The sequence below is a fragment of the Phalacrocorax carbo genome, chromosome 1 (genome assembly GCF_963921805.1).
Source record: "Phalacrocorax carbo chromosome 1, bPhaCar2.1, whole genome shotgun sequence".
NCBI classification, from domain to species: domain Eukaryota; kingdom Metazoa; phylum Chordata; class Aves; order Suliformes; family Phalacrocoracidae; genus Phalacrocorax; species Phalacrocorax carbo.
The window spans coordinates 87,219,306-87,241,472 of NC_087513.1; the positions used below are offsets into that span (position 1 = coordinate 87,219,306).

General features: G+C 43.7%; 1 protein-coding gene across 1 annotated transcript in view; it reads left to right on the top strand.

Moving 5' to 3' along the window:
• The window catches only part of TBX15 (T-box transcription factor 15), a 104,141-nt gene extending 82,759 nt beyond the window's left edge, over positions 1–21,382 (top strand). The window contains exons 7-8 of the mRNA XM_064465202.1: positions 4,140–4,237; positions 19,070–21,382. Of these exons, the coding sequence (XP_064321272.1) occupies positions 4,140–4,237; positions 19,070–19,854 (883 nt within the window). The 3' untranslated portion in view covers positions 19,855–21,382. The remainder of the gene's footprint in view (positions 1–4,139; positions 4,238–19,069) is intronic.
• The last annotated feature ends 785 nt before the right edge of the window (positions 21,383–22,167 follow it).

A 22,167-nucleotide genomic window follows, 5' to 3' on the forward strand; every position in this document is an offset into this window, starting at 1 on the left:
ATCTGCAAAAGCACGTGAAGCATCTGTAAAAGTGAAACAAGAGAATTGATCCTGGTGGTGAAAGGACACCTACGTAATGTACATACGAGGCAGGTATTACTTGGTTGCTTTCCTGAATCTCGAGAGACTGAGAACCAGAGTTTTTGACATATGGAGCTCAGTTAGCCAAATGTTTGGGTAGTGAGGGTGCAGGTTTAGTGCCACAGAGCCTATATTTGGAGACTGAGTAAAGTTCATTTGACAGTGGGATGCTTGCGGGGAGCTCCTTATCCAGGAGGAAGCCAGAAGGGACAACAATCAGGAAACCCAGCAGGGTGAGAGAAGAAAAAAAAGTAAGCTGAAGGCAAGCAACAGCACTTTCCTTTCAGATGTGGGCAGCTGAGGTGGATAAAAGTTGTTTGTGTTGGAAATGCTCTTTGAGCTTTTGTCTGGGGTAGGAGAGCCAGGAGGGTGCTTGGAGCCAATAGTTTGGCTTCCCCAGTGAACAATGAAATGATGACCTGAATCCTGCATGCAGCGGGAATGGCAAGGTCAGCCATATGGGATGGATTATGGAGGTGCACAGATAGCTCGTACATCTTTTTTCATTTTTCAGACAATGGAACTGCTTCAGTTATTGCCTATTATTAAAACTTTATAGCACTAAAAATAAAAAAATGAATGAAAAAGAGAGAGCGAATTTTGGATACCTTTTAAAGGACTGACCTTATTAAAATAAAGCTGGCAGAGAGTCCTCCTCTGATACTATTTTTTTTTTTTTACTTCCTTCATAAAGATGGTGTGAGAGGGGAGGGTTTATGGCCTGATAGGCAGTTTGAAGTTAGTTTTTCAGTGCAGTTCTTTGGAAGAGAAAGTGGACGCCACATGGATAATGTTCAGCACACTTGGTGCCTGAAAAAAGTTGCTGAGATTTCATAAATGCTGAAAACAACTTTTTTTTTTTTTTTTTGGTCAACATTTATTGCTATCACAAACTGTCTCTTCATTGGCCACGTGGGGTTTGTTTTCTCCACTAGGGGCTGGAACACACAACAGAGGCACTCCAGTATTTCTGCTGACTAGGAAAGCATAACCTTTCTGTACTGTGGTGGAGGTCTGTGATGTGGCTCTGGATATCTTGATACCACATTAATGTCATAAACTGCTATGGGAAACAGGGTTGTTAGAGTTGACAGCAGTGGAGTTTCTTGATCCCCACACCCTCACCCCATCATTTTTTTACAAAAATAAGAATACATCACAGGATAAAAGGATAGGGGTAGAGTTGTAAAATCAGTCATGCAAAGGTGGTGTGCATTCTGACCCAAGCTGTTTTTGCATGGCCGCATGTTGTTTTTCTGCAGTACTCCATACATGGGGTGGTAGGTGCCTAGCAGGTTAGCACAAGAAGCTCCCATGGATCTTGTCTGATGCATGGAAGAATCCGAAGGTTCAGTAAGGATGTATTCTGCTTAGATACTATTTCAGAAACACCCACAACATTGGTTCTGCACAAAGATTAAAAAACAAACAAACAAAACCCCAAAAAAGCCCCAGGAAAAAAAAGATCATCTAGTATACAGGGACCTAAATTTGTGTATAGTAGAACTGTACATAACTTTAAGCTCTGTCACCCACATACATAGTGAGGGTGTTTTATAATATATGTTCAACATGTGTACACTTCTGGGGGAGTAAAGGACTCTTATTTGGGGCAGGAAGAGGAAAGAGGGGAATGAAGTGACTTTAAGCCAACTCTGGAGCTTGGCATCTGTTCTTCAGGTACTTGTGGCTGCAGTGCTGCCCAGAGCATTACACGGCAATCTGTGAATCCAGTGAAGCCACAGCGTTGCTGCCAGCAGTTGCAGTGTGGAAAGGGGAGGGTGACAGGAGCCATGTCCACAGCAAAGGAGCTGTTCTAGACCTGCTTCCCTGGAGCAGGAGGTGGTGGGTCCCTGGTGGCATCCCTCCTTTCCCTGGCACCTAGGGCAGGGTACACTCAGTGCTGCCGTTTACCCCCTGTGGCCTCACAGGCACAGCGGAGTCCAACCCCAAAAGCAGTATATTATTCCTTATTTACTCTTTTATTTCTTTTTTTTATTATCTCCTGATTACTCTCTTTTTTCCTTTTCTTTTAGAAGTACAAATTATATGGTACTTGTGAGAACTGTATTGATACAGGGAAAAATGGTAGACAGAGATCTAGAAACTTTGAACTGTGAGTCAAGCTGAGCTGAGAATGATGCAGGCTCCAGGCAGAGGTGGGGGTAATAGCTTTAATTTGCCTTTGCTGTTTCCCTGAGCCACCTTTTGTCAGGGGTTGGATTTTACTGGAAGGGAGTCATGAGAGCAGAGCTAGAAGTCAGACGCTGGTGCAGAATGGGGATATGTGCACAGGGATCTAATGACTGAGCCAGAATGTGTAAACACTGGTTTTAGTAAGCTGGCCTCCCTACTTCCCTGCACGACCCTTGTGGCAGACGCAGAGCAGCTGGATTAGCACAGCTGGAACTTTCAGTCTGCATTTCTGGATGTATTACTTTGTTTTTAATCATCAAGGCAGGTCCTTTCAACAGTAGGTCTTGTTGCATTGCAATTTGCTCAGGGCATTTTATGCCCCCTGGATATATGTTAGCAGAAGGTCCTTCCTCAGTGTTTGGGCTGGGGATTGTTTATGAGGCTGCAAAAAGGTACTGTTCTCTTCCCAGCTGCGTGTGTTGAGAAGCAGATGGAGTCTGAACACGTGTGGCTTTCTCACACAGGGAGTGGAGGAAATCCTGGGGGTGGTATTGGTAGCCGAAGAGCTGCTTTTGCACACAGAACCCAGCTTAGCAGATGGGTTCACATTCTGCACTGCCTCGTTGTCTCTGAGCTCCATGAGCTGGCAGAGGCCACTGTATTAACCAAATAGTTTTGTTGTAATGTGCTCGGTGCTAGTGTGATACTGCTATGCAGAGATGTCTTCTGTTTCTACTTCTAACAGCTTAGCAGCTAATAAACACCATGCAACAACCTCTCTTCTAAACCTCCTCTTAAAATACAGAGTTTGATTTGCCAACTCCAATGTATTTAAAGCATCTGAGCTTCCGGGGAGACTTTGGAAAGTTAACTGAGTGAGTGGAGGCACGTGCAGAAAGAAGTTTTCAGAAGCAAAAGGCAGCTCCAGTATCAGCTCAACATTTGATGAGAGGCTCTGGGGATGTTAGAGCCTTTTGCATTGAAAGGGGATATGTTCTCGCATTTGGTGAAGCATCTCTAGTCGTGTTTGGTCAGTGTGAGGGCTATAACCTACAGCTGGAAAAGAGGCAGGGGAAGGCAAGGAATGGGGAAGAGAGCAACGTGCAGCTTCCACAGAGGAAAGCCTTTGCTGGGAAGAAACTCCAGGGGGTTATCTCATAAAGAACTTGGGGGTCTTTCCCTGATAATGTACCTAAGTCCTCAATGAGCCTGTGGAGTTAGAGACTTTCAGCAGAGCTAGCATTCTGTGGTGAAAATAAGGACAAATCTGAGACCCCAGTCCTTCAAGAAGAAAAGTTCTCACTTGATTTTTGGCTTTCTCTCTTCAGGACTGTTTTTGTGGTGAGTTAGGGGCCCAAAGCAGAGATGCCACTGACCTTTTATAAAATACCTCTTACGCATTTCTAGTTGAAGTCCAAAACAAAGGATATTCTGTGTTGGGCAGCTTCCCATGGAACTTTAAGGCACTGTCCAGAACTAGGAGGTGGCAGGGAAAGACAATTCACAAAATCTCTCTGATTCTGAAGGCTGAATCCCAGACCTCCCTTGTTTGCATCATAGCTTGCATCCACGAAGTGTGGAAGCCCAATCTACAACAAAGCACGCCTTGAGAGGCTGATGGTCATGTATCCCCTACAAAGCAGATAAAAAGTTTCTGATCCTTGTTTAAAAAATAAAAAGAAAAAAGCACTGGAAGACTGTTAGGAGCTTGTGAAATCCTGGGCTGGGGAAATTTCATTTTACTTTAGCAGCTAGCACCTGTGCGGGAAGTCTCACTTGAGGAATTCACAGATGCCAAGGTGACCTTTCAGTGGCCGCTGGCAGCCTGTCAAGCAAGGTCAGAGCCCTCTTTCCCCGGCACCAATACCCTTGCCAGCTGACTGACATTCTTCTTCTCTCCTTGTTTTATTTTCATTGCACAGGACGGGGCTGGAGGCCATTATGGAGACCTATGCCTTCTGGAGGCCCCCCGTACGCACTCTCACCTTCGAAGACTTCACTACTATGCAGAAGCAGCAAGGTGAGCATACAAAGGGCATGCAGAGAACAGTAGAAAGAGCAGAAGAGGGTGTAAGAGCAGCAATGCACTCTGCTGTGTGTCCGGTGACTGGGGTGGGAGTTCACGCGTCTCATTGAACTCCTGACTGCTGTGAGAGGACACTGAGCAGAGATGATAGATGGAAATGGTGAGCACGCTGTGTCTTATGAGGTGCAGTGCAGCCACTTCATCTCCCTGGGGTCCCCAGTGCACCTAAGAGCTAGAAGGAGTAGGAAGGAGTACAGGGCTGGGAGAACCAGCCCAAGTACACGTCATGAGTTAAGTGTGAAGAGAGCACAGAGAGACTGAGGAACTACTCCAGCATGTCAGACACATTGTTCTCCATTTACAGTTAGAGCTTGCCATTTTTTTGGAAACAGAAGGGAAAGGGGCATGTGTCCTCTGGAAGCTTTAGGACACCAGAAATGTGCCTCCCTCCAGGATCATGCTGCCTTGCTTTCAAAACCTGGTGGCCTTGCTGGAGAGAGCTTCTGTTAGTATGAGACTGGGAAGAATTATTGGGTAGGCCAAGTGTTTTCTGCCTGTTCATGCTGTGCCTTTTCATAGCTTCTGCCCTTTGCATCTCTCATTTGTTAAGTAGGGCTTTCATCTCCAGTTTCAGGCTATGTTACTCTTTTTTTTTTTTTTTTTTTTTTTTCCCACTGATAGGACTTCCCCATTCACTTCACTGCAACTATTTCTAGTTAAAAACACGGTGATCACCGGGAAGACGGGTACCAGGGCAACCTGGTACTTTTTTTAAATGCAAGAAAAGAAACAATCCGAAGCCATGTTCAGATGTGATACCTGTGAGGTTTAACAATCAAAACCAAATGCATGCACTGTGTAGCGGATTCTTCAGCTTCTTGCACTGAGCTTGACATCACCCCAAAACTTCCCTCTAGACCTTGAATCCATTGGGGGATGGTGTAGTCTCCTCCAGAGGGAAGGCAGCAGCAGCGGCTGCTGTGGCTGCCCATCACAGGACAGGAGAATTTTTGTACAAGCTCAGGGACATGTGTCGAGGGGCACTTGCAGCGAGGCGTGCAGTCAGAGATGGGTTAAACCAGGGATTCAGAAACGTTTCCACTACCCACCTAAATAGAAACATAACAGCCTCTCCTCCAGGTCACGGTTGCTGAAGCAGCCTCCCTCCTCTGTCTCATCCCCTAGTCGGCTCGCACACCTCCCCTCCCCTCTCCTCCCATCCCCTCCCATTGGTTATCAGATAACATCCTAGTGGCAAGTCCAGCTATTGCTTACGTGGTAAGGTAATATTAGGAAAGGAAAATATTTAATGTATTTTTAGCTTGTTTTAATATAGTTTGGCAGCTGAAAAAACAGGAAGCAAGCCAGTACCCTGTGACCAGCTGGCTCTGTGCAGACCACCACCACCACACCACAGACCACTAGGTTTAGGGCAGCCCTTAACTAAAGTTGTGTCCACAGGTTGGTCTCGCTACAAAGCAGCACTCTCGAGCTCTGCATTTAGCAATGCAAAACAACCTCAAGATAATAAATCAGAAATACTCCCTCCATCGCAGTGCTCACCTCTCCAGTGGTTTCAGTAACAAGCTGAACCCCGGTCTCAGTGATAGGTTCAAAGCCAAGGTGCAAACACACTACCTTTTAATTTCTGGCTACTGGGACAGCCCTCAAGGGCCAGCACAAATATGCTAGTCTGGAGGCCTTAGAATTTCTGGCAGAAAGAGCAGGAAATGCTGAGGTGGCTTTAAGCCACATGTGATGCTTCCCTCCAAACATAATATGACCAGAATATATAGTGCCCGTACCTCTTCATCTCCTTGCTTTCAAGCACATGAATTGTGTGACAGGTGAGTAAAACAGCTGACTTCAGCATAAGCTATTGCACCTCAGATCCTCTGAGCCTTACCCACTCTTTTTATTAAGAGACTTGCCTAGGACTCTACTCCTCCCTCCCACATGAAGCTTCAGTTTTCTGAGCTGCACACTGTTATCTCATGCCCCTGCATATTTATGAATTAGAAGTTTTTAGGGTATTATTTTAATAAGCAGACACTTTAATTCTGGCTCATGGTGTTATTGCCAAAGCTGGGTGAATATGTGGCATTTCTGAATATCTGAATAAAATAAATTGCAAGTCTCCATTTTATCCCTTGAATTGTTAGTTGGGAAACTGCACCAGGGCTAGAGGAGAGTTTTGGGACTAGATGTGTCTGCTGCAGCATAGGAGGAGTGCATACTTACTGCAGAGAGACAAGACAAGAGCAGCAAAAGTGGACACATGCCTAGGAAGAAACATCATCGACAAGGAGCGAGTTATGGTTGTTCAGCCTGGTGAGGAGGGAGAGAGTACATAATAGTACTGAAATCAGATGCTGTCTATGGTGGGTAGGAAAAAAGCAATAGGCTTCAGTTATATTAAGTCTAGTGAAGTGCTAGAACAGATCGCCTGTAGGATATGTGGAATTCAGCCTTGATTTTCTAGACATGAGTTCCCCTTACTGTGGTAGAAAAACTGATGCTTTCTGGGGCAGAAGCTTGGGACTTCAGCAGTATAAATATGCTGCCCTTGCTGTTTTCCATCTAGATTTTTCTGTGCTACAAATTGCTATGGATTCTTATCTTCTCTTTCGTCACTTGGTAATTTTTTCATGAAATAAAAGCATTATCTGCCTTTTCAAAAATACTTTTGTTAAAAAAATCCAACTGAATTATTTGGTTAAGTTAGAGATTTGACTGATAAAAATAACTGTATAGGTGTGATGGATTTTTGGAGAGCATTTAGCTGATTGCCACGTGTGCCAGCTTGGAAAAATTAGAATTAACATGTATTAAGAAACAAGTAGCCATCTGATCTCAAAGCTGATGTGATAAACGTAAAAACACCATCCAGTAAGGACAGTCCTAGTGTTGCTCTGCTGAGACTGGTTCCAATACTAGCTTGTCCAGAACCAGATGAAACAGTGCAGTTGCTAAAACGTACAAATCTCATAAGGACTGCAAAGTGGTCAGTAATGATGGGGACAAAGATATGAAGAACAATAGAGAGTTCTTCTTAACCTGCATGCAGGCAAACAAAGTGTGGTTTTAGTTCAGCCATATACGTTATCATGTGTCTAGGACAAAATGTCGGATACACATACCTGCCCACGGAGTGTGCTGGAAATTGTTGGCACTGAAAAGGACTTGGAGGTCTCAGTGGATAAGCCACTGCACATGCAAGGGACAGTCTATGTAATACTGTGATAAAAAGGGACATGGAAACCCTGGTGTAGAGAAAAGAACAGTGGTAAGCAGTGGGGAGACAATTTCCTAGCTGCAAACTGACGTTACAATATAGTCTTCTACTGTATGTATTTTTAAAGGGTGGAAAGAGTTTGAAGAGAACACAGGGGAAAAAAAATAGAATGATCTGTTGGCTGGAGAAGATGCCTGAGAATGAGGTCTCAGTTTGCATAATTTGCATAATCAAAAAGAAGATCAAGTACTGTATCTTTATGGCCTATACTATCTTGCAGCGAGAAGAATATGTGGTAGCTTTGTGTCACCCATCCTTGACAGACTCTTGTGACTGCGATTGCCATGGTTTTATGACAGAACTGTGTGGAGCATGTCTTCATTATGGTGGCTTTGATTTTTCTACTTGAACTGAATGTACATCCCTTTTTGTGGGATGTTATGAGATAAGGAGAAGTTCCTCCTCATCCACCTTCTTCATACAATTAATTTTTTCACAGGTGTTTATGTCCCTCTTCTGTGCTTCTCACAGTAAATAGCACCAGTCATTTCTTTTCAAGTGGGAAGTTTTCCAGGCCCTTAATCGTTTCTTTAAAAACAAGTCTGCACAGAGTATTCCAGATGCATCCACATGATACAATTATCTAAAGGTATTATAATTTTTTCCACACTATCCTTTCTCCATTGAACATGTATCCTAGTGCTTTGCTCATTTGTTTGGCCAAAGCTGTATGTTGGACAAGGGCCACAGTGACACACCAAATCGATACTCGGCGTGCTGGATGCAACTGTTTTGTACAGGGATTAAATAACTTTCTAATCTACACAATGATAGGTTTCAGCTGCCACACAAGCTGGAGAGCCTGATACCACGACCAGTCACATAGATGACTGATGTGGCTGATTCTAGCGGTCCCTGAGCTTTATTTGCTTGTGTTGCTATTGAAGTAAAGCACATCAGTAAGTGTCTGCAGGTCTGTGAACTGAGTGGTCACCATGTTGTCCTACCAAGGAGAAGAACATGCCATTTCTGCCAGTGAAACCCTCTGACCCGAGTACCTCTCTTTTGGAGCATGCAATCCAAAAGTCATCGCAGCTTTACAAGGGAAAAGACCATGTTTGACAAAATCACAGAGGATCTGCAGCCAATTTGAAAAAAGAAAAGTCCCCTTGAACAAAAACTTCACAAAAAGTGTTCAGAAAATGGCAGTCTAGGAGAGGCTGACCTTCTGGAGAATGATGTCACCCACTTTGCAGTCTGCTTATTACTAGGGAAAAAGGAGGCTTGGGATCATTGAATGCACATGGCAACGAGATGTGAGAAAAGCCAAGAATCTATTAAAGTCTTTAATTGGAATATATTTTCAAAATTTAGATTGAACCTCATCCAGATACTCATTATTAAAAATATGTGGCTCAGTTTCTTGATTTTAACAGGGAACATTTAAAAAAAAAAAAAAAAAGAAGAAAGAAGAAGGAGGTGGGGGGGGGGAAAGAAAATAAGAGTTCCAGTAACTCTGGCTTGTGTCACTTTCCAAGAGTAAAAAGAGCCACTGCTGGCTCCTTCGTGATAAACAGTTTCCTACAGGATATTGAGATAAGCAGATTACGATCAGTGACTATAAGTTTTGCCAGGACATAGAGACTAGAAAGGCATTGTGACAATGTTAGAATAGTGATCAGTATCTGATCCTTTGTAGAAAAACTGATGACTTCTGCAAGAAGTAAAATTGAAGGTACCATGGCAGCTGGTAAAAAGAACTGCCTCCTAAGCAGAATTTCAGGACCAGTATGAAAGTCACATGCTGTGGTATATTGGCAGGTTTACAGCACGTAAATTTTTACTTCACCATTATATTACTGTTTTGATATGTGCACACCAAGTCCTCAAGAGTCAAATATCTTAGCTTTGACTGGTGCGTTCTCAAGGCAGCTTTCCTTTCAAATGGGGTTTCTTCAATTTATTAAGTGCCTTTGCTGAGGGGTCTACCCATTGCTTTTGGTAGATTCAACCCATTCTCCATCAACTTGAGCATCTCCATTGATCTTGCACTGGAGACCTGAGATAGAGATGCCACCTGTTAGGGAGTCCATAAAATCTTCATTAATGGTTGTTGAAATTAGCATCAAAAGCATCACATTTTTCTAAAACAGTATCAGAGGCAAAGAGGACTGTGATCCTCACTGGTAAGACATCTATTGCGATCTCTGGTATCAGCAGGTATCTCTGGTAGCAGCAGATATGCTGCTATCTCTAGAGCAGCATGCGTGTGCAAACTGGCGATTGAGTACAGCTCCTACTGTCTTCCTCTCAGAGGGAACATCATAATACTGCAGTCTTGTGTCAGAAAGGATATGCACAACATGTCTCTCTCCTCTGTGTGGATGAGGTTAAATCTGCTCATTTACTGCTGGAAAGGAACAATGTTTTCTTGTAGTAGTGATGAGTCCAGACAGACCCAAGGCCACATGATGTATCAGCAGATGGGAGACAGATACCCTGAGCTGAGGTGTTGCTGCTTTTCCAGCTTCCCTGTCTGTAAACGTTACCCTTTTTGGGCAGGCATCACCTCTGTCTTGCCATAGTTTGTCTGTGCTTCTTGTTGCTCTTTTCTTCTTTGGTGTACTCTTCTCCATGTTGGGTGTGATGCTCAGAGGGCTGCTGTGATTGCACCCATCTGAAAACAATATCATGAATGCAGAAATGTGTATTGGTGTCAAGTGGAGGGAAGACTGAGCCCTCCTTCATCTGAAGGCATGAGGCGCACCTTTAGGCAGAAAGAAACAAATAACTGTTAAGATGCTTTTGGCTTTATCTGAGATCCCAGATCCCCAGAATATCGTCTCCCAAAAGAGCCGACCTGCTGATGTCAAAGGAAGCTGAACAACCTATGAATACATCTGCTTGGCCACATGCCTCCCGACAGCAGCCATTGGTTCTCTCAGCCATGCCACCAGGATAATCTGGATGCTGCTTCCCTTTTGAAATCAACTGTGAATGGTCTAGGCTATTGGCAGAGGTCAGATATCTGGGTTTGGTCTCAATTATCTTCTTGATTCTTTTGACCTTGAAGAGGAGATTGGAAACAGAGCAGTAGTTGCCAGAATTATTGGGATCAAGAGCTGGTTTCTGCTGCATACTTCAAATGGCTAGTAGATTGCCTCATCTAAACGAAGCAACAGGGAACAAAGTTTGTTCCAGCTTCTTCTTGGTTGAGCTGCAGACAGTTTTTCTTTAGGGAAGGGGTGTTTCTGCTGCTTCAAATTCTCATCTCTCACAGCAAAAAGCTAAAATACCCTCCCAAATGTGACACGAGGGGCTGAGTCAAAGTCAGTGCCACTCCCTGATGACCTGAAAGGAGCCTGGAGCAATCTGTTACTCCAGGGAGGTGTTTACCCCAAAATCTAATCACTGAAGCCTAAATCTCTGTTATCTCATGGGTGGTGATCAGATTTCACATGAACAAATGGAGGGGGGCAATTACACTTCAAAGATTTGCACTGTTTCCTCTGAGTGGCACATTATTTTGTTACGAGCAGAAAGTGGCGTGTGCTTTGAACTTGTCGCAGTACTGAGACATTTTTCCTCAGTTCAGAAATTTTGAACCACAGTGTCTCTGGGACTTTATAGTTGTTTATTGTATTTTTTAGTTGTTTAATATGCTAGAGCTTCCAGGGCCTGTGTTGGCCCAAAGCAGACTCCATCAAGGATGGCAGGAGAGGGTTGTGATTCAGTTTATTTTCTCACCACCAAAGAAATCACCACGATTTCAGTTAATCTCAGATGCAAAGTTGCAGCAGTTTCTGTTGTGACTTTCTGAAGGATTTGTGTCGCAGGGAGTCCTCTTCTGCATCCTGTATTCTCCTGGGGTAGCTTTTGTTACATCACCCTCTTGTCAATGTCTGTGCCCAGCTGATGGTTGTAAATGTGAGGGACAGTACATAATTATCACTGATGAACAATTTTCTCCACTAAAGTGGGTTGCTCATCACCCTCCAAGCCTGAGTTGATTTTTTTTCTTCTGTACTTGAGGAATGGAAACAAGAGACATTTCTGTAGGAGCTGATGTACAGCCACAGAGGTTTTGTGTATGCCACGTTACAACTGTCTGCACCCAAGACAAAGTCACGTCCAATGGGCGTTCTCCTGAGACACCGTGGAGTTGGCCCAAGAATACCATGTGTTTGTATGAGGAGCAAAAGTCTGGAGGGGACTGGGAAGGGGATGTTGTCTCTTACTTTTGGGAAAGCTCTCTTGGTACTCTGGATATAGATGGGAATTGTAATCAGACATCCTGAATTGTACTTTTTGTCCACATTAGGAAAAAAAAGCATTAGATCTTGAAAATATTTTACCTTGGAAGATGATTGAGGCAAGTTTTATCTCTAACTTTCTGACCGCTTGGTTTGTATTGCAGAAATCTGTAAGAGCTAAAGGGAAGTGTTATTCCGAGTCATTCTAGCTTTACCATTAATTTCAGCGATTCTTGCAATTCGAGGCAAATGTAAAAAAAATCTTCTTTATAATTTACTAACCTTAAATAAAATTTCCTTTCATTTCTTTCTTTTGTACCATACAGTACATACTTTCCCCCTTAAATCTATTGCTGTAACCATCTTTTTTGCACCCTATGAGCTGTATCTCAAAGAACTACAAAGCACTCTTTATGTTTCCCCTACCAACCCAACAACTTGGCCTGCAGTAGATTTCAGGTCTCACTTGGGCCTTTTAAAGATTTTACCAGCAGATTTATAATTTGATAATTGGCCAAGGGCTCTAGAGAGAAAACAGGCAGCTACATTCCGTGCAGACAGAAATGGCTCTCATTTCCATGAAAAAGGGAAGTTTTCATTCCTATAAATGGGGAAAGAATGAAGAAAGAGTCCAGCATGTCACAGACCAGGTGTCCCTGCTCTTGCTTGGTGAGAGGATGAGGAAGAGGCATCAACGCTGTTTAGTCTTCCAAGGTGGTGAAGGAGGAACTCAGAGGGGTAGTGGTGGTGTAAGAAGGGTGTCATGAAGAATCTTTCAGTCCTTCTGAAGGTTGTAGGTTTGAGTTTTGGAAAACTAGGAATGGGAAGAGAGACCTTGGGCTGTCAGCTATACTTGCAAGACAAAGTTTGTCATGATATGTGACAGCAGGAGTGAAACCTGATTTTGTGACATTTAGATGCCTGGAGTTGCAAGTAGGCGTTGAGCAGGACTGGGACAAGTGCTGCTTGAAGCGGGAATGAATCCAAATTTTTGTTAGGTCTGGCTCTAAAAGGACATGAGATCAGATGATTAAGGTGGCACCTTCTAGCCTCATAATCTATGAGTCAAATCACCTGGCAATCTGCACAAACCCTCCCTCATAACCATCTCAGATTTCCACCTTTGGGCAAGTACTGCATTTTTGTTTTGCAACTAAAAGTAGCGTAACTTGGAAGACAGGAAGTAAGTTTCATAAGCCATACGTAGGGTGCACGTATGTGCGAATGCACAGGAAAGCAAAGGGATTTTACCTTTTTGTTCAAATCAAACGTGTTTTCCTGCATGAATACCATCACTTTTATTTACTCTTGTGTCCAAGGTTGGAACATTGCAAAAAACTGGGAAGGGTTGGTCTCTCCCTGCTTCCAAAAATCCCCGTACATATGTGTACATGTCCGTAGAGCCCTCACAAAAATCAGACATTTCAGGAGTGACTTAGAATACGTCTGCATGGACAGGCCCTTCTGTCTGTGCTCCATGCTGGCCAGACACATGCCAGGTCCCAGCCAGCTCCATTTGGAAAGCTGGAGAGCTGCATTAGCATGGCTCTGTGCCCAAGTGAATATAAACTGCCTCTCTGGAGGGCTTATTAGCTCAAGCAAAGCGCCAGGAGGAGAGCTGCGAGCCAGATGAATGACTAGTGGCCACAGCCCCTCTTTCCTGCACCCTCAGGTGCTTGGCCACATACCTGTCACATGGCAGAGATGCTGACGTGTTGGGCATGTGTCAGAAGAGGGTCTGTGGCTCCTCCAGGAGACAGATCAGCAAGGTGTGTACTGATTGCTCCCAAGTACCTGGCCTTTGGGCTAGGTCCTGCTCACACCTGAAGGTGGGAGAAGATGGCTGGGCTGAGGCTGTGGGCCAGACACTGTCCTTCTGGGCCAAGTACAGCCTCTGAGCCATAGGCTGGCCATGCTGAACCTGCAGCCCATAACTGTGGCCATGATAAGCTAAACTAGCTTTTTGGTAGAAGTGGGCTGAGCTGTTTAAGAAGCTTTTGCACTCAAAGAATAATAACTTTGTGCTGACTGGCACAACAAAATGTAAAATCACGTTGCAGTTCCCATCCTTGTTAGAAAGTCAAGGCACAAGCTCTGAGATGGTGAATACCAGGTGATCACTGTCTGAGCCCAACCACGCCAATAGCTGGAGGCTGCTGATGTGGTCAGATAATGTCAGCGATCAAGTTGCCCAGACTACTCTAAAGCTCTTGCCTGTAGCTGTCTGATGAGACTCTACCATTGCACGGGCATGGCCCTCATGTTCAGATATCCTGTGCTAACTGCAGCTTCAGCTTGCACTTGCTCTCCTCCTCTGCACTAAGCAAGGACTTCAAGGACTGAGAGGTTTGTACGGAGGCACTGCAGGTGATGGTAGCAACCAATGCCTGGAAACATTAGCAAGGAAAGTACGCTGCAGTTGAGTCCAAAGTGTGATTTATGTGCACCTTTCAGATAAAGGAGGTTGGGATAAGTTGTGGGTCAACTGACTAGTGTGGTGTCATTTGAAAGAGAGATCCCAGAAATTTTTCCATGCACAATTGCTTCAGGCTCCCTTGGCACTGATACTCCCCCCCTCTATTCCCTGTTGCCAGAAAGCTCCCTTGGCTAACACTGGCTGCTGGCAGATGTGTTTTCCATCTACACTGCAGTGTTAGAAGTTCTCTACGTGACCTGCCATGTGTGAAAGAGGTCCCCTTTGCCTTTCAGACACCCTGGCATGCTGAATGCTTCAAGAATACTCCAGCCCCTCGTTTTAAGGCACATCATACCCACAGACTGGGTATGTCTGGACTTGCAGTTTACACTGAAATTGTCCTTAACACAAGCTTAATCTAGGTAAAAGCAAAAGCAAGGGTCTATCAGGAACATGTAGAGAGACAGCATCATTACCAAGGCTTAGAAGGACACAGGTGACAGGAAGGAAAGGTCTGTCATAAGCTACTTGAGATGAAATTTTAATGGCAGTTCTTATTTATATCCAGATGAGAAGCTGTAGTTTAAGCCCTGGATATAATGGCAGAACCATATGAGGATGGACATTTTCATCTGCCATGCAGGCCAGGGTTCAGATGCAAAGGAGTGGAGTTTGAAGTTACGAACCTTGCATTTTATACAAATGTGACTTGCTAACTGCACATACCTGGTAGTGATATATGCAGGGCCAGAAATGATCTTCAGAAGATGGGACACGATAGTAATTAATCACTCTGGAATTGTGTTAAGTGTAGAGGTGAGAGATACTGTGACATTAATGGTAAATGCTGCTGGTGTTGGCAATTATTCCCGGGGCAATAGTGTGAAATAGTGTAGAGTGAATAGTGTAGAGAAAAGGAACAGAGGAGCATTATTAAGGGATTCATTTTGTTCTTCCTCAAATGTGGTTTCACTTGACTTAAACCAGACCTAAACATAGCCTTGTGTATCAGTTTAACTAGATTGGTTTTTATCCATGCCTTCCATTAAAATGACATACACATCTGCGTATCTGAGACTGTAGTATGGTGTGGATATACTTGCTGGGCTTGCTGCCATCTCTAGGGGTATTTGGCTGACTTTGTAACATCTACAGTCCAAGTTATAACTTCGCAAAAGTCCAGGTTGCATTTGGCACATGCTTAGTGCTGCCAGCAAAGATGGATCAGAAATATCGTTCAGAGCAGAGTAGAGCTGTTTGCCTTCTGAAGAGGGTGAGCTGAGATGGGCCTTGCTTTGTCTTGTTTCCCATTCCACTTAAAGGTGTAAAGACTGTTCTGCAAATCATCAGGAACTTCAGGATTCTGCTTATGCTTTTTTTGCAGCAGAACTGTAGTGTGTCCTGTGCTGATGGTTGACATTTGCAGCAAAGATTCTTAAAAGACGCTTGTCAGGCCTCGCATTTGCTCCTGTTAATAGATCTCTCACCTCCTCATCGTTTTAAAGTTATGCAGAAAAAGAAAAAAATCGTTTTACTTGGTTTCCTAATTACTGTGTTGTCACTTCAGGGTTTTTTTTGCTGGCCTGCAGATAGGGATAATTCAGAGCAGAATCACTTTAGTCCCTCTTTTGGGGTAACCTGAAATGTACAATTCAGTGTTTTGGTTTTGGAACCTCTAAGAATACCTTGTAATTGCTAATCAGAGTTCTGCACTTACTCTCTGTGGAGGCAAAGCCTCGGCTATGGGTATGACTTGATTGTAACTCCTTAGCAGATGTTTAAAGCCTAATTCTTGAGGTAACTGGTGTGTGTGCTCTTCTCCTGCATAGCTTTTAAAGGTTAACTATGGGGTAAAGGAAGACTGAAATGAAGACATTGTAGTTAATAATTTATTCTACATATTTTATTTCAAACAGATCATTAAATACTCATACATCTATACATATGTATTTTTACTTATTCTCCAGACACTGTCAGCAAGTGAGTCACCATCTGAAGTCTGTTCACGAAATATGTGGTGTAAAGAATCAAGTGCAGAATTACTATGGGTTAAACACATCTTACTTTGTGCTGTACTTGTTTTGTGATTTTGCGACCTCCGTATTTTGAGCTTTGATTGCTAAGTGATGATATGTGAACTCAGCTGCTGGCCTGCCGTCTCTGTCAGAGCTTATCCTCTTTAGTGCAGGATTAACAGGAAAATGTGTGTCTGTAGTTGGGTACCTCAATTCAAACACACCTTTATCAGCAGTTCCAACCAAAATAGACTTTGTAATGAAACGACTTGTGTAGAGGCAGACGTTCCCTTCTGCCGATCCTGCTGCAGTATTAACAACCTGTAACAGAGAGACAGAGAGAAACGCTGGAGGAGGCACAATCTTAAATTACCAAAACAAAATTAGCCAGACATTGTGACTGACTATAAATGAACCAGAGAAGAGTACCTTTTAAAATAAATACTAAATTAGAAACTCACACAAAAAGTCTTTGAAATCTGGAGCAAAAATGCACTAGCAAGGTTGAGCATTTCAGTGTTGTCAAGACGGGAATATAGAGAGTCCATAATGCCATTTGAAACTTCAAACTGTCTCATTAATTCTAATGGAGATTTGACTCAATGCTTCTCTTTACGCTTCCAAATGAATGTTAAAAGGAGTCACTGCCTTAGCAATAAGCATTCATCCCCAAGGTTGGTAATGGGAATGACTGGTTTGACTTAGCAACACACAAACATGCATTTTCTTGATGTTGCCTGGGTCAGCTGCAGCCATTCCAGGTTGTGCTTACCCATGGCTGTTTTTCTTCTTTTTCTGGCTCTTGTTTCAAAAGTTTTTAAAATTAAATATCCCAAGTATTATCAATGTCTTGAAGTTATATTTTCACTTCAATCCCCCATTGTGTTTCATCCTGGATGTATTAGAAGAAGTCAGGAATCATAGAATAGTTTGGGTTGGAAGGGACCTTTAAAGGTCATCTAGTCCAACCCCCCTGCAATGAGCAGGGACATCTTCAACTAGATCAGGCTGCTCAGAGCCCCGTCCAACCTGACCTTGAATGTTTCTAGGGATGGGGCATTGACCACCTCTCTGGGCAACCTGTTCCAGTGTTTCACCAGCCTCATCATAAGAATTTTTTTCCTTATATGCAGCCTAAATCTACAGCCCTTTAGTTTAAAACCATTACCCCTTGTCCTGTTGCAACAGGCCCTACTAAAAAGTTTGTCCCCATCTTTCTTATAAGCCCCCTTTAAGTACTGAAAGACCACAATAAGGTCTTCCCCCAAGGCTTTTCTTCTCCAGGTTGAACAACCTCAACTCTCTCAGCTTTTCTTCACGGGAGAGGTGTTCCAGCCCTCTGATTATTTTTGTGGCCCCACTCTGGACAGGCTCCAACAGGTCGATGTCTTTCCTGTACTGAGATATAATTTCATTTACATTCCTACCATCATATACTGACACAGAACCTGACTTTCTAATGCATCTCTTAACCATTAGCATCACCTATTCACTTTTCATCAAGCAGCACTGCATTCAGTTCCTCCCCCGTTTTGCAGCAGACCTAGACTGGTCACCACATCCTGGTTTTTTTCTTTTTTATTTTTTTCCCACAAGGTGACCCAAGAAAGCTGTCCCTTACTTGTGATCCTCAATGTCCAATCTCTGACGTGGTTAAATTCCAGCTGCCCACTCTAATGCTCTCTTTTCCAGTCCCTTTGCCTCTCACCTTTCATCTTCTACCCTGTCCAAAATGCTGCCCCACCAGTTTTCTTCCTAGTTCCTCTGGTTCTACTTATCCCCTAATCAAATTTCTTCACCAGCACTTCTTTGCTCCTTTTGCAAGAGTCTTCAGTGTTAGTTGCCCTAATGCAGAAATGTGATCTAATGCCAAGGGAATCATTCAAATGAAAAAAAAAGTTTCATACCAGAAAACTGCACTCCCTTAAGCACAAAACTGATTTTCCTGCTTGACCAAGGAAGCTTCCTCTAACTCAGAATCTTGCCTATAAATAATCTCTTCTCAAGCTCAAAATTGTGCCATCAACTTCTTCGTATCACTTACTTTCAGTTTGTTACTGTTCTTGGCAGTATTACACAGTATTGTTTTCCCAGGTCAGAACACATGAGCATCCCTGCTGTGCAAAATAATCAATTCTATCATTCATAGCATAAATAATGTATAATACATTGATACTACTGACATGCATATATAAAAATATTTTGTTAACACCAGTGATACAACATATGGAATCCCTTTTAAAGTTAAAGCACATGATTGAAAATCCTGACACATCCCCTTTCTCTGCTTGGTGGAACAGACTATAACTTGAACTGTGTCCCTTCATTTTAGTGTTACTTCTGGCTTAAATCACTACTGCTGCACCTCGTGCCATCTGAAAAAAATGTTGAACAGTGCAGAAGTCCAACATCCTTTCAGCCACTTCCCACTGCAAGCCCCCCAAGCAGATAATAAAGCATGTTTGTAGCAGGGCCATGCAGTCTGCTAACTGGTGGTCTTCCTGCAGACCAGGAGAGGGAGACAAGACTTTTTTTTTTTTTTTTTTTTTAAAGAAGGACTAGATAAACATGCCTGAAAATGGCAGATCTCTTGACTGATGGAGCGATGGTTCCTTGCAGATTTTCCCACTGCCTTCGATTGCTCTGTGGCATGTTGGCTCCCCTCTCCTATTTTAAGAGGGAAGAAAATCTCCCTTGAAAAACAAAATCATAACAAAAAAGCAGCAGGGAAGACCAAGGGATGCTATTAATAAAGTGAGGGCTCTTGCCAAGAAAGGCTGGGTTTTCCAGCGGCCATTTTACCACCCTTGTTTCTTTATTGAACTAAGCTGTTTTTTAATGAGACTGTCTCATTTTGCAGATGTGGTCCTGGGCTCTGAACATCCTCCCATGTGTTTTGTTTTGCAGGAGGCAGCACAGGCACCTCCCCGACCACCTCCAGCACGGGGACCCCATCGCCCTCTGCTTCCTCTCATCTTCTCTCTCCGTCCTGCTCCCCTCCAGCCTTTCATCTGGCCCCCAACACTTTCAATGTTGGCTGCCGGGAGAGTCAGCTTTGCAACCTCAACCTGTCTGATTATCCCCCATGTGCCAGAAGCAACATGGCTGCCTTGCAGAGCTACCCAGGGCTGAGCGATGGCGGCTACAACCGCCTGCAGAGTGGCACTGCTTCTGCCTCGCAGCCCTCTGAAACCTTCATGCCTCAGAGGACTCCATCCTTGATCTCAGGAATGCCGACTCCTTCCTCCCTGCCCAGCAACAGCAAGATGGAGGCGTACAGCGGCCAGCTGGGGTCCTTCCCCAGCTCCCAGTTTCAGTATGTCATGCAAGCAGGCAACCCTGCCTCCACCTCCTCCTCTTCACATATGTTTGGTGGTGGCCACATGCAGCAGAGCTCCTACAACGCCTTCTCCCTGCACAATCCCTACAACCTCTATGGATACAATTTCCCTGCTTCCCCCAGGCTGGCAGCGAGCCCAGAGAAACTCACCACCTCCCAAAGCACTTTACTCTGCTCTTCCCCATCCAGTGGGGCCTTCGGAGAGAGGCAATACCTTTCCACAGGGATGGATCATGGCATGCACATGATCAGCCCTCCCTCTGGCAACCAGCAGATGGCCAACGCCTGTGACAACAGACAGTATGGGGGGGTTCAGGGCTCCTCCTCACAGATGTCTGTGCACATGGTCTAACAAGCCATGCCTCTCCTTGGTATTGAAGGCAGTTGGACCTTCATCATTTCCAGGGGTAAACCCATCCCAGTGCCTTTTTGCCTTCAAACTTATAGTGGAACTGATATTGTAATGATAAATAAGAACACAAGCCATTTAGGTATGTGCCACAGAACCTTGTGGAAAGCCTTGACTGACAGCTATCGCAGCTTGTTGTAGCCCAGGGCCTCCAGACCTGGCACGGAGCGTCTGCTTTTTCTGGACATTGCAGAGAGAAGGACGTGATTTTATTGAGAAGCTAGAGAGAAGCAGCTGAATATACCATTTATGCATTAACTGTCAGCTTGTGTGAGCTCTCGGCATGGAGGGAGCCGTGCCCCTGTGCTGTCTCCTCTGGGTGTCAAAGAAAGGCAGTCTCCCAAGGCTTTGTCCTGTGAAGCTGCACTACCAATAGCTTCAAAGACCTCCCCCTTCCTAGACCGCTCCTCACTCCTGGAGTGACTCAGCCCATTTCTGAAGGCAACGGTGGCCCGTGGCTGCTTCTCCCACTGTAGCACAGGAATGGTGCTGCTGGCCTGGTGATTCTCCTCCCAAAGAGGTTTCTGTATTTTCACCATGGCTCTGCCTGACGAGCGGTTTCTTTGCGAGGGTCAAGCTTACCAGGACCCAGTCTGCAGATGGAGATGGGAGAGAGAGAAGAGAGAGAAAAGTTTTAACCTACAAGTGAGCCTCAGACATGGACTGACCTTTGGAAAGATGCATGGGGGAGAGGAGGCTCAGCTCCTGTTAACATGACCCAAAGTGAAGCACCTGAACCGAAAGGGCAACAGCCTTTCTGGGGAACCCAGAAAGCACCCAACTCAATGGAAGGAAACTGTCAGACTGAGCTCACAGGGAAGAGCAATAAGAAAAAAGAGCTCTGCTCTACAGAAGTGCAGCCGGCCTCCCTCACTTTGCATGCAAGAGTTGCCATAGAAAACCGTTAGCATTTCAGTAACAGTGAGGTCGATTATTCGCCAACCTCCTGCCTGCCACACGCTCTCTGTTTAACCAAATAGATCATTGCCTTTTGACATCTTTCTTTTCTGTTTTTTTTCCTTCTCTTTTTTTTTTCTTCAAATTCTTTAAAAATAAGAAAACAATTGTAGCTTGGTGCAAGCTATGCATTTAAGTTGTGTGAAAATGCAAATACCAAGTAACAGAATACAGATATTATTGAGATTTGTTGTGAGGTGTTGTAGATAAATGTATTTATATGCCTAGTGGGGTATTCAATATTATGAATATAAAAGAGGGCAATAAAAATGGTATGTAAAAATATGTATGAAGAAAAAGTGTATAAAGATTTGCCCTATGCACGGAACTCTGTTTCTAAGTGCCAAGCACAGAATGCGCTAAATAAATCTTTGCAATTGTTGCCTCCGTGTTTCCCTCTGTCTGTGAGGCTTCTTCAGTGGTATTTTAGAGTGAAACATTTTCAAAATGCCACCATACATGTTTGTACAACAGAGGAAATGAAGACACAGTGCTAAATTGTGAAGTTTAGGCCATATTACAATAAAAATAAAAATTCTGTCTTCTCAAGAAATTTTAAAAATTGAGTGCTTGGCCTGACTTCACAGGAAGTGTGTCTTACAGACAGCTAGAGTTGTTATTTTAATTGTTAAAGTCTAATAAAAAGCTCTTCAGAATATTTTTTCACAGTCAATATAGCAAATAATACAAATAACAGTATAATCTGTTTCTCATTTTTAAATGTCATTTTGGGATATGTGTCAGTTTTTCATTTGCACTACATTTCTAATATGAGATTGAGACATTAACATTGAAAGCAGTGGGGAAGCTGAAGCCTCCCCGAACCTGGCTGTAAGTTACGGCTTCAGAATTTACAGCTTTCCTTCCTTGTGTCAATAAACTTTTTTTTTTCCTGAATTGAAAAAGCATCAGGTAGGGAGAAAGACCTTGAAAGATAAATTCTGCAAGCATTTATTAATTTTTATTTTTACAGGGGAAGATAAATATACCAATACCATTCCCAGTTCTGTGCCTAGTCTGTCTGACTGTATTCTGGCTTTTATTATGTCTGGCCATGGATGCTGCTGAAAAGAGTTGGAGGGACTATGGATGGGAGAGAATCTGTCCTTCCCCTTGTCTTCTGTTTATCCCTAATAATTAATTCTTGGTTTAATCTTGAAACAGGGAGTTTTATAGCCTTTCTAAAGCCCTATCATAATCTTTCAGAAATACTCTTTAATCTGTGCTTTGAAGTTTGCCATGGTTTTGGGTTTAATTCCATCCTATGGCAACAATTTCTACAGGTTAACAGTATGTTGT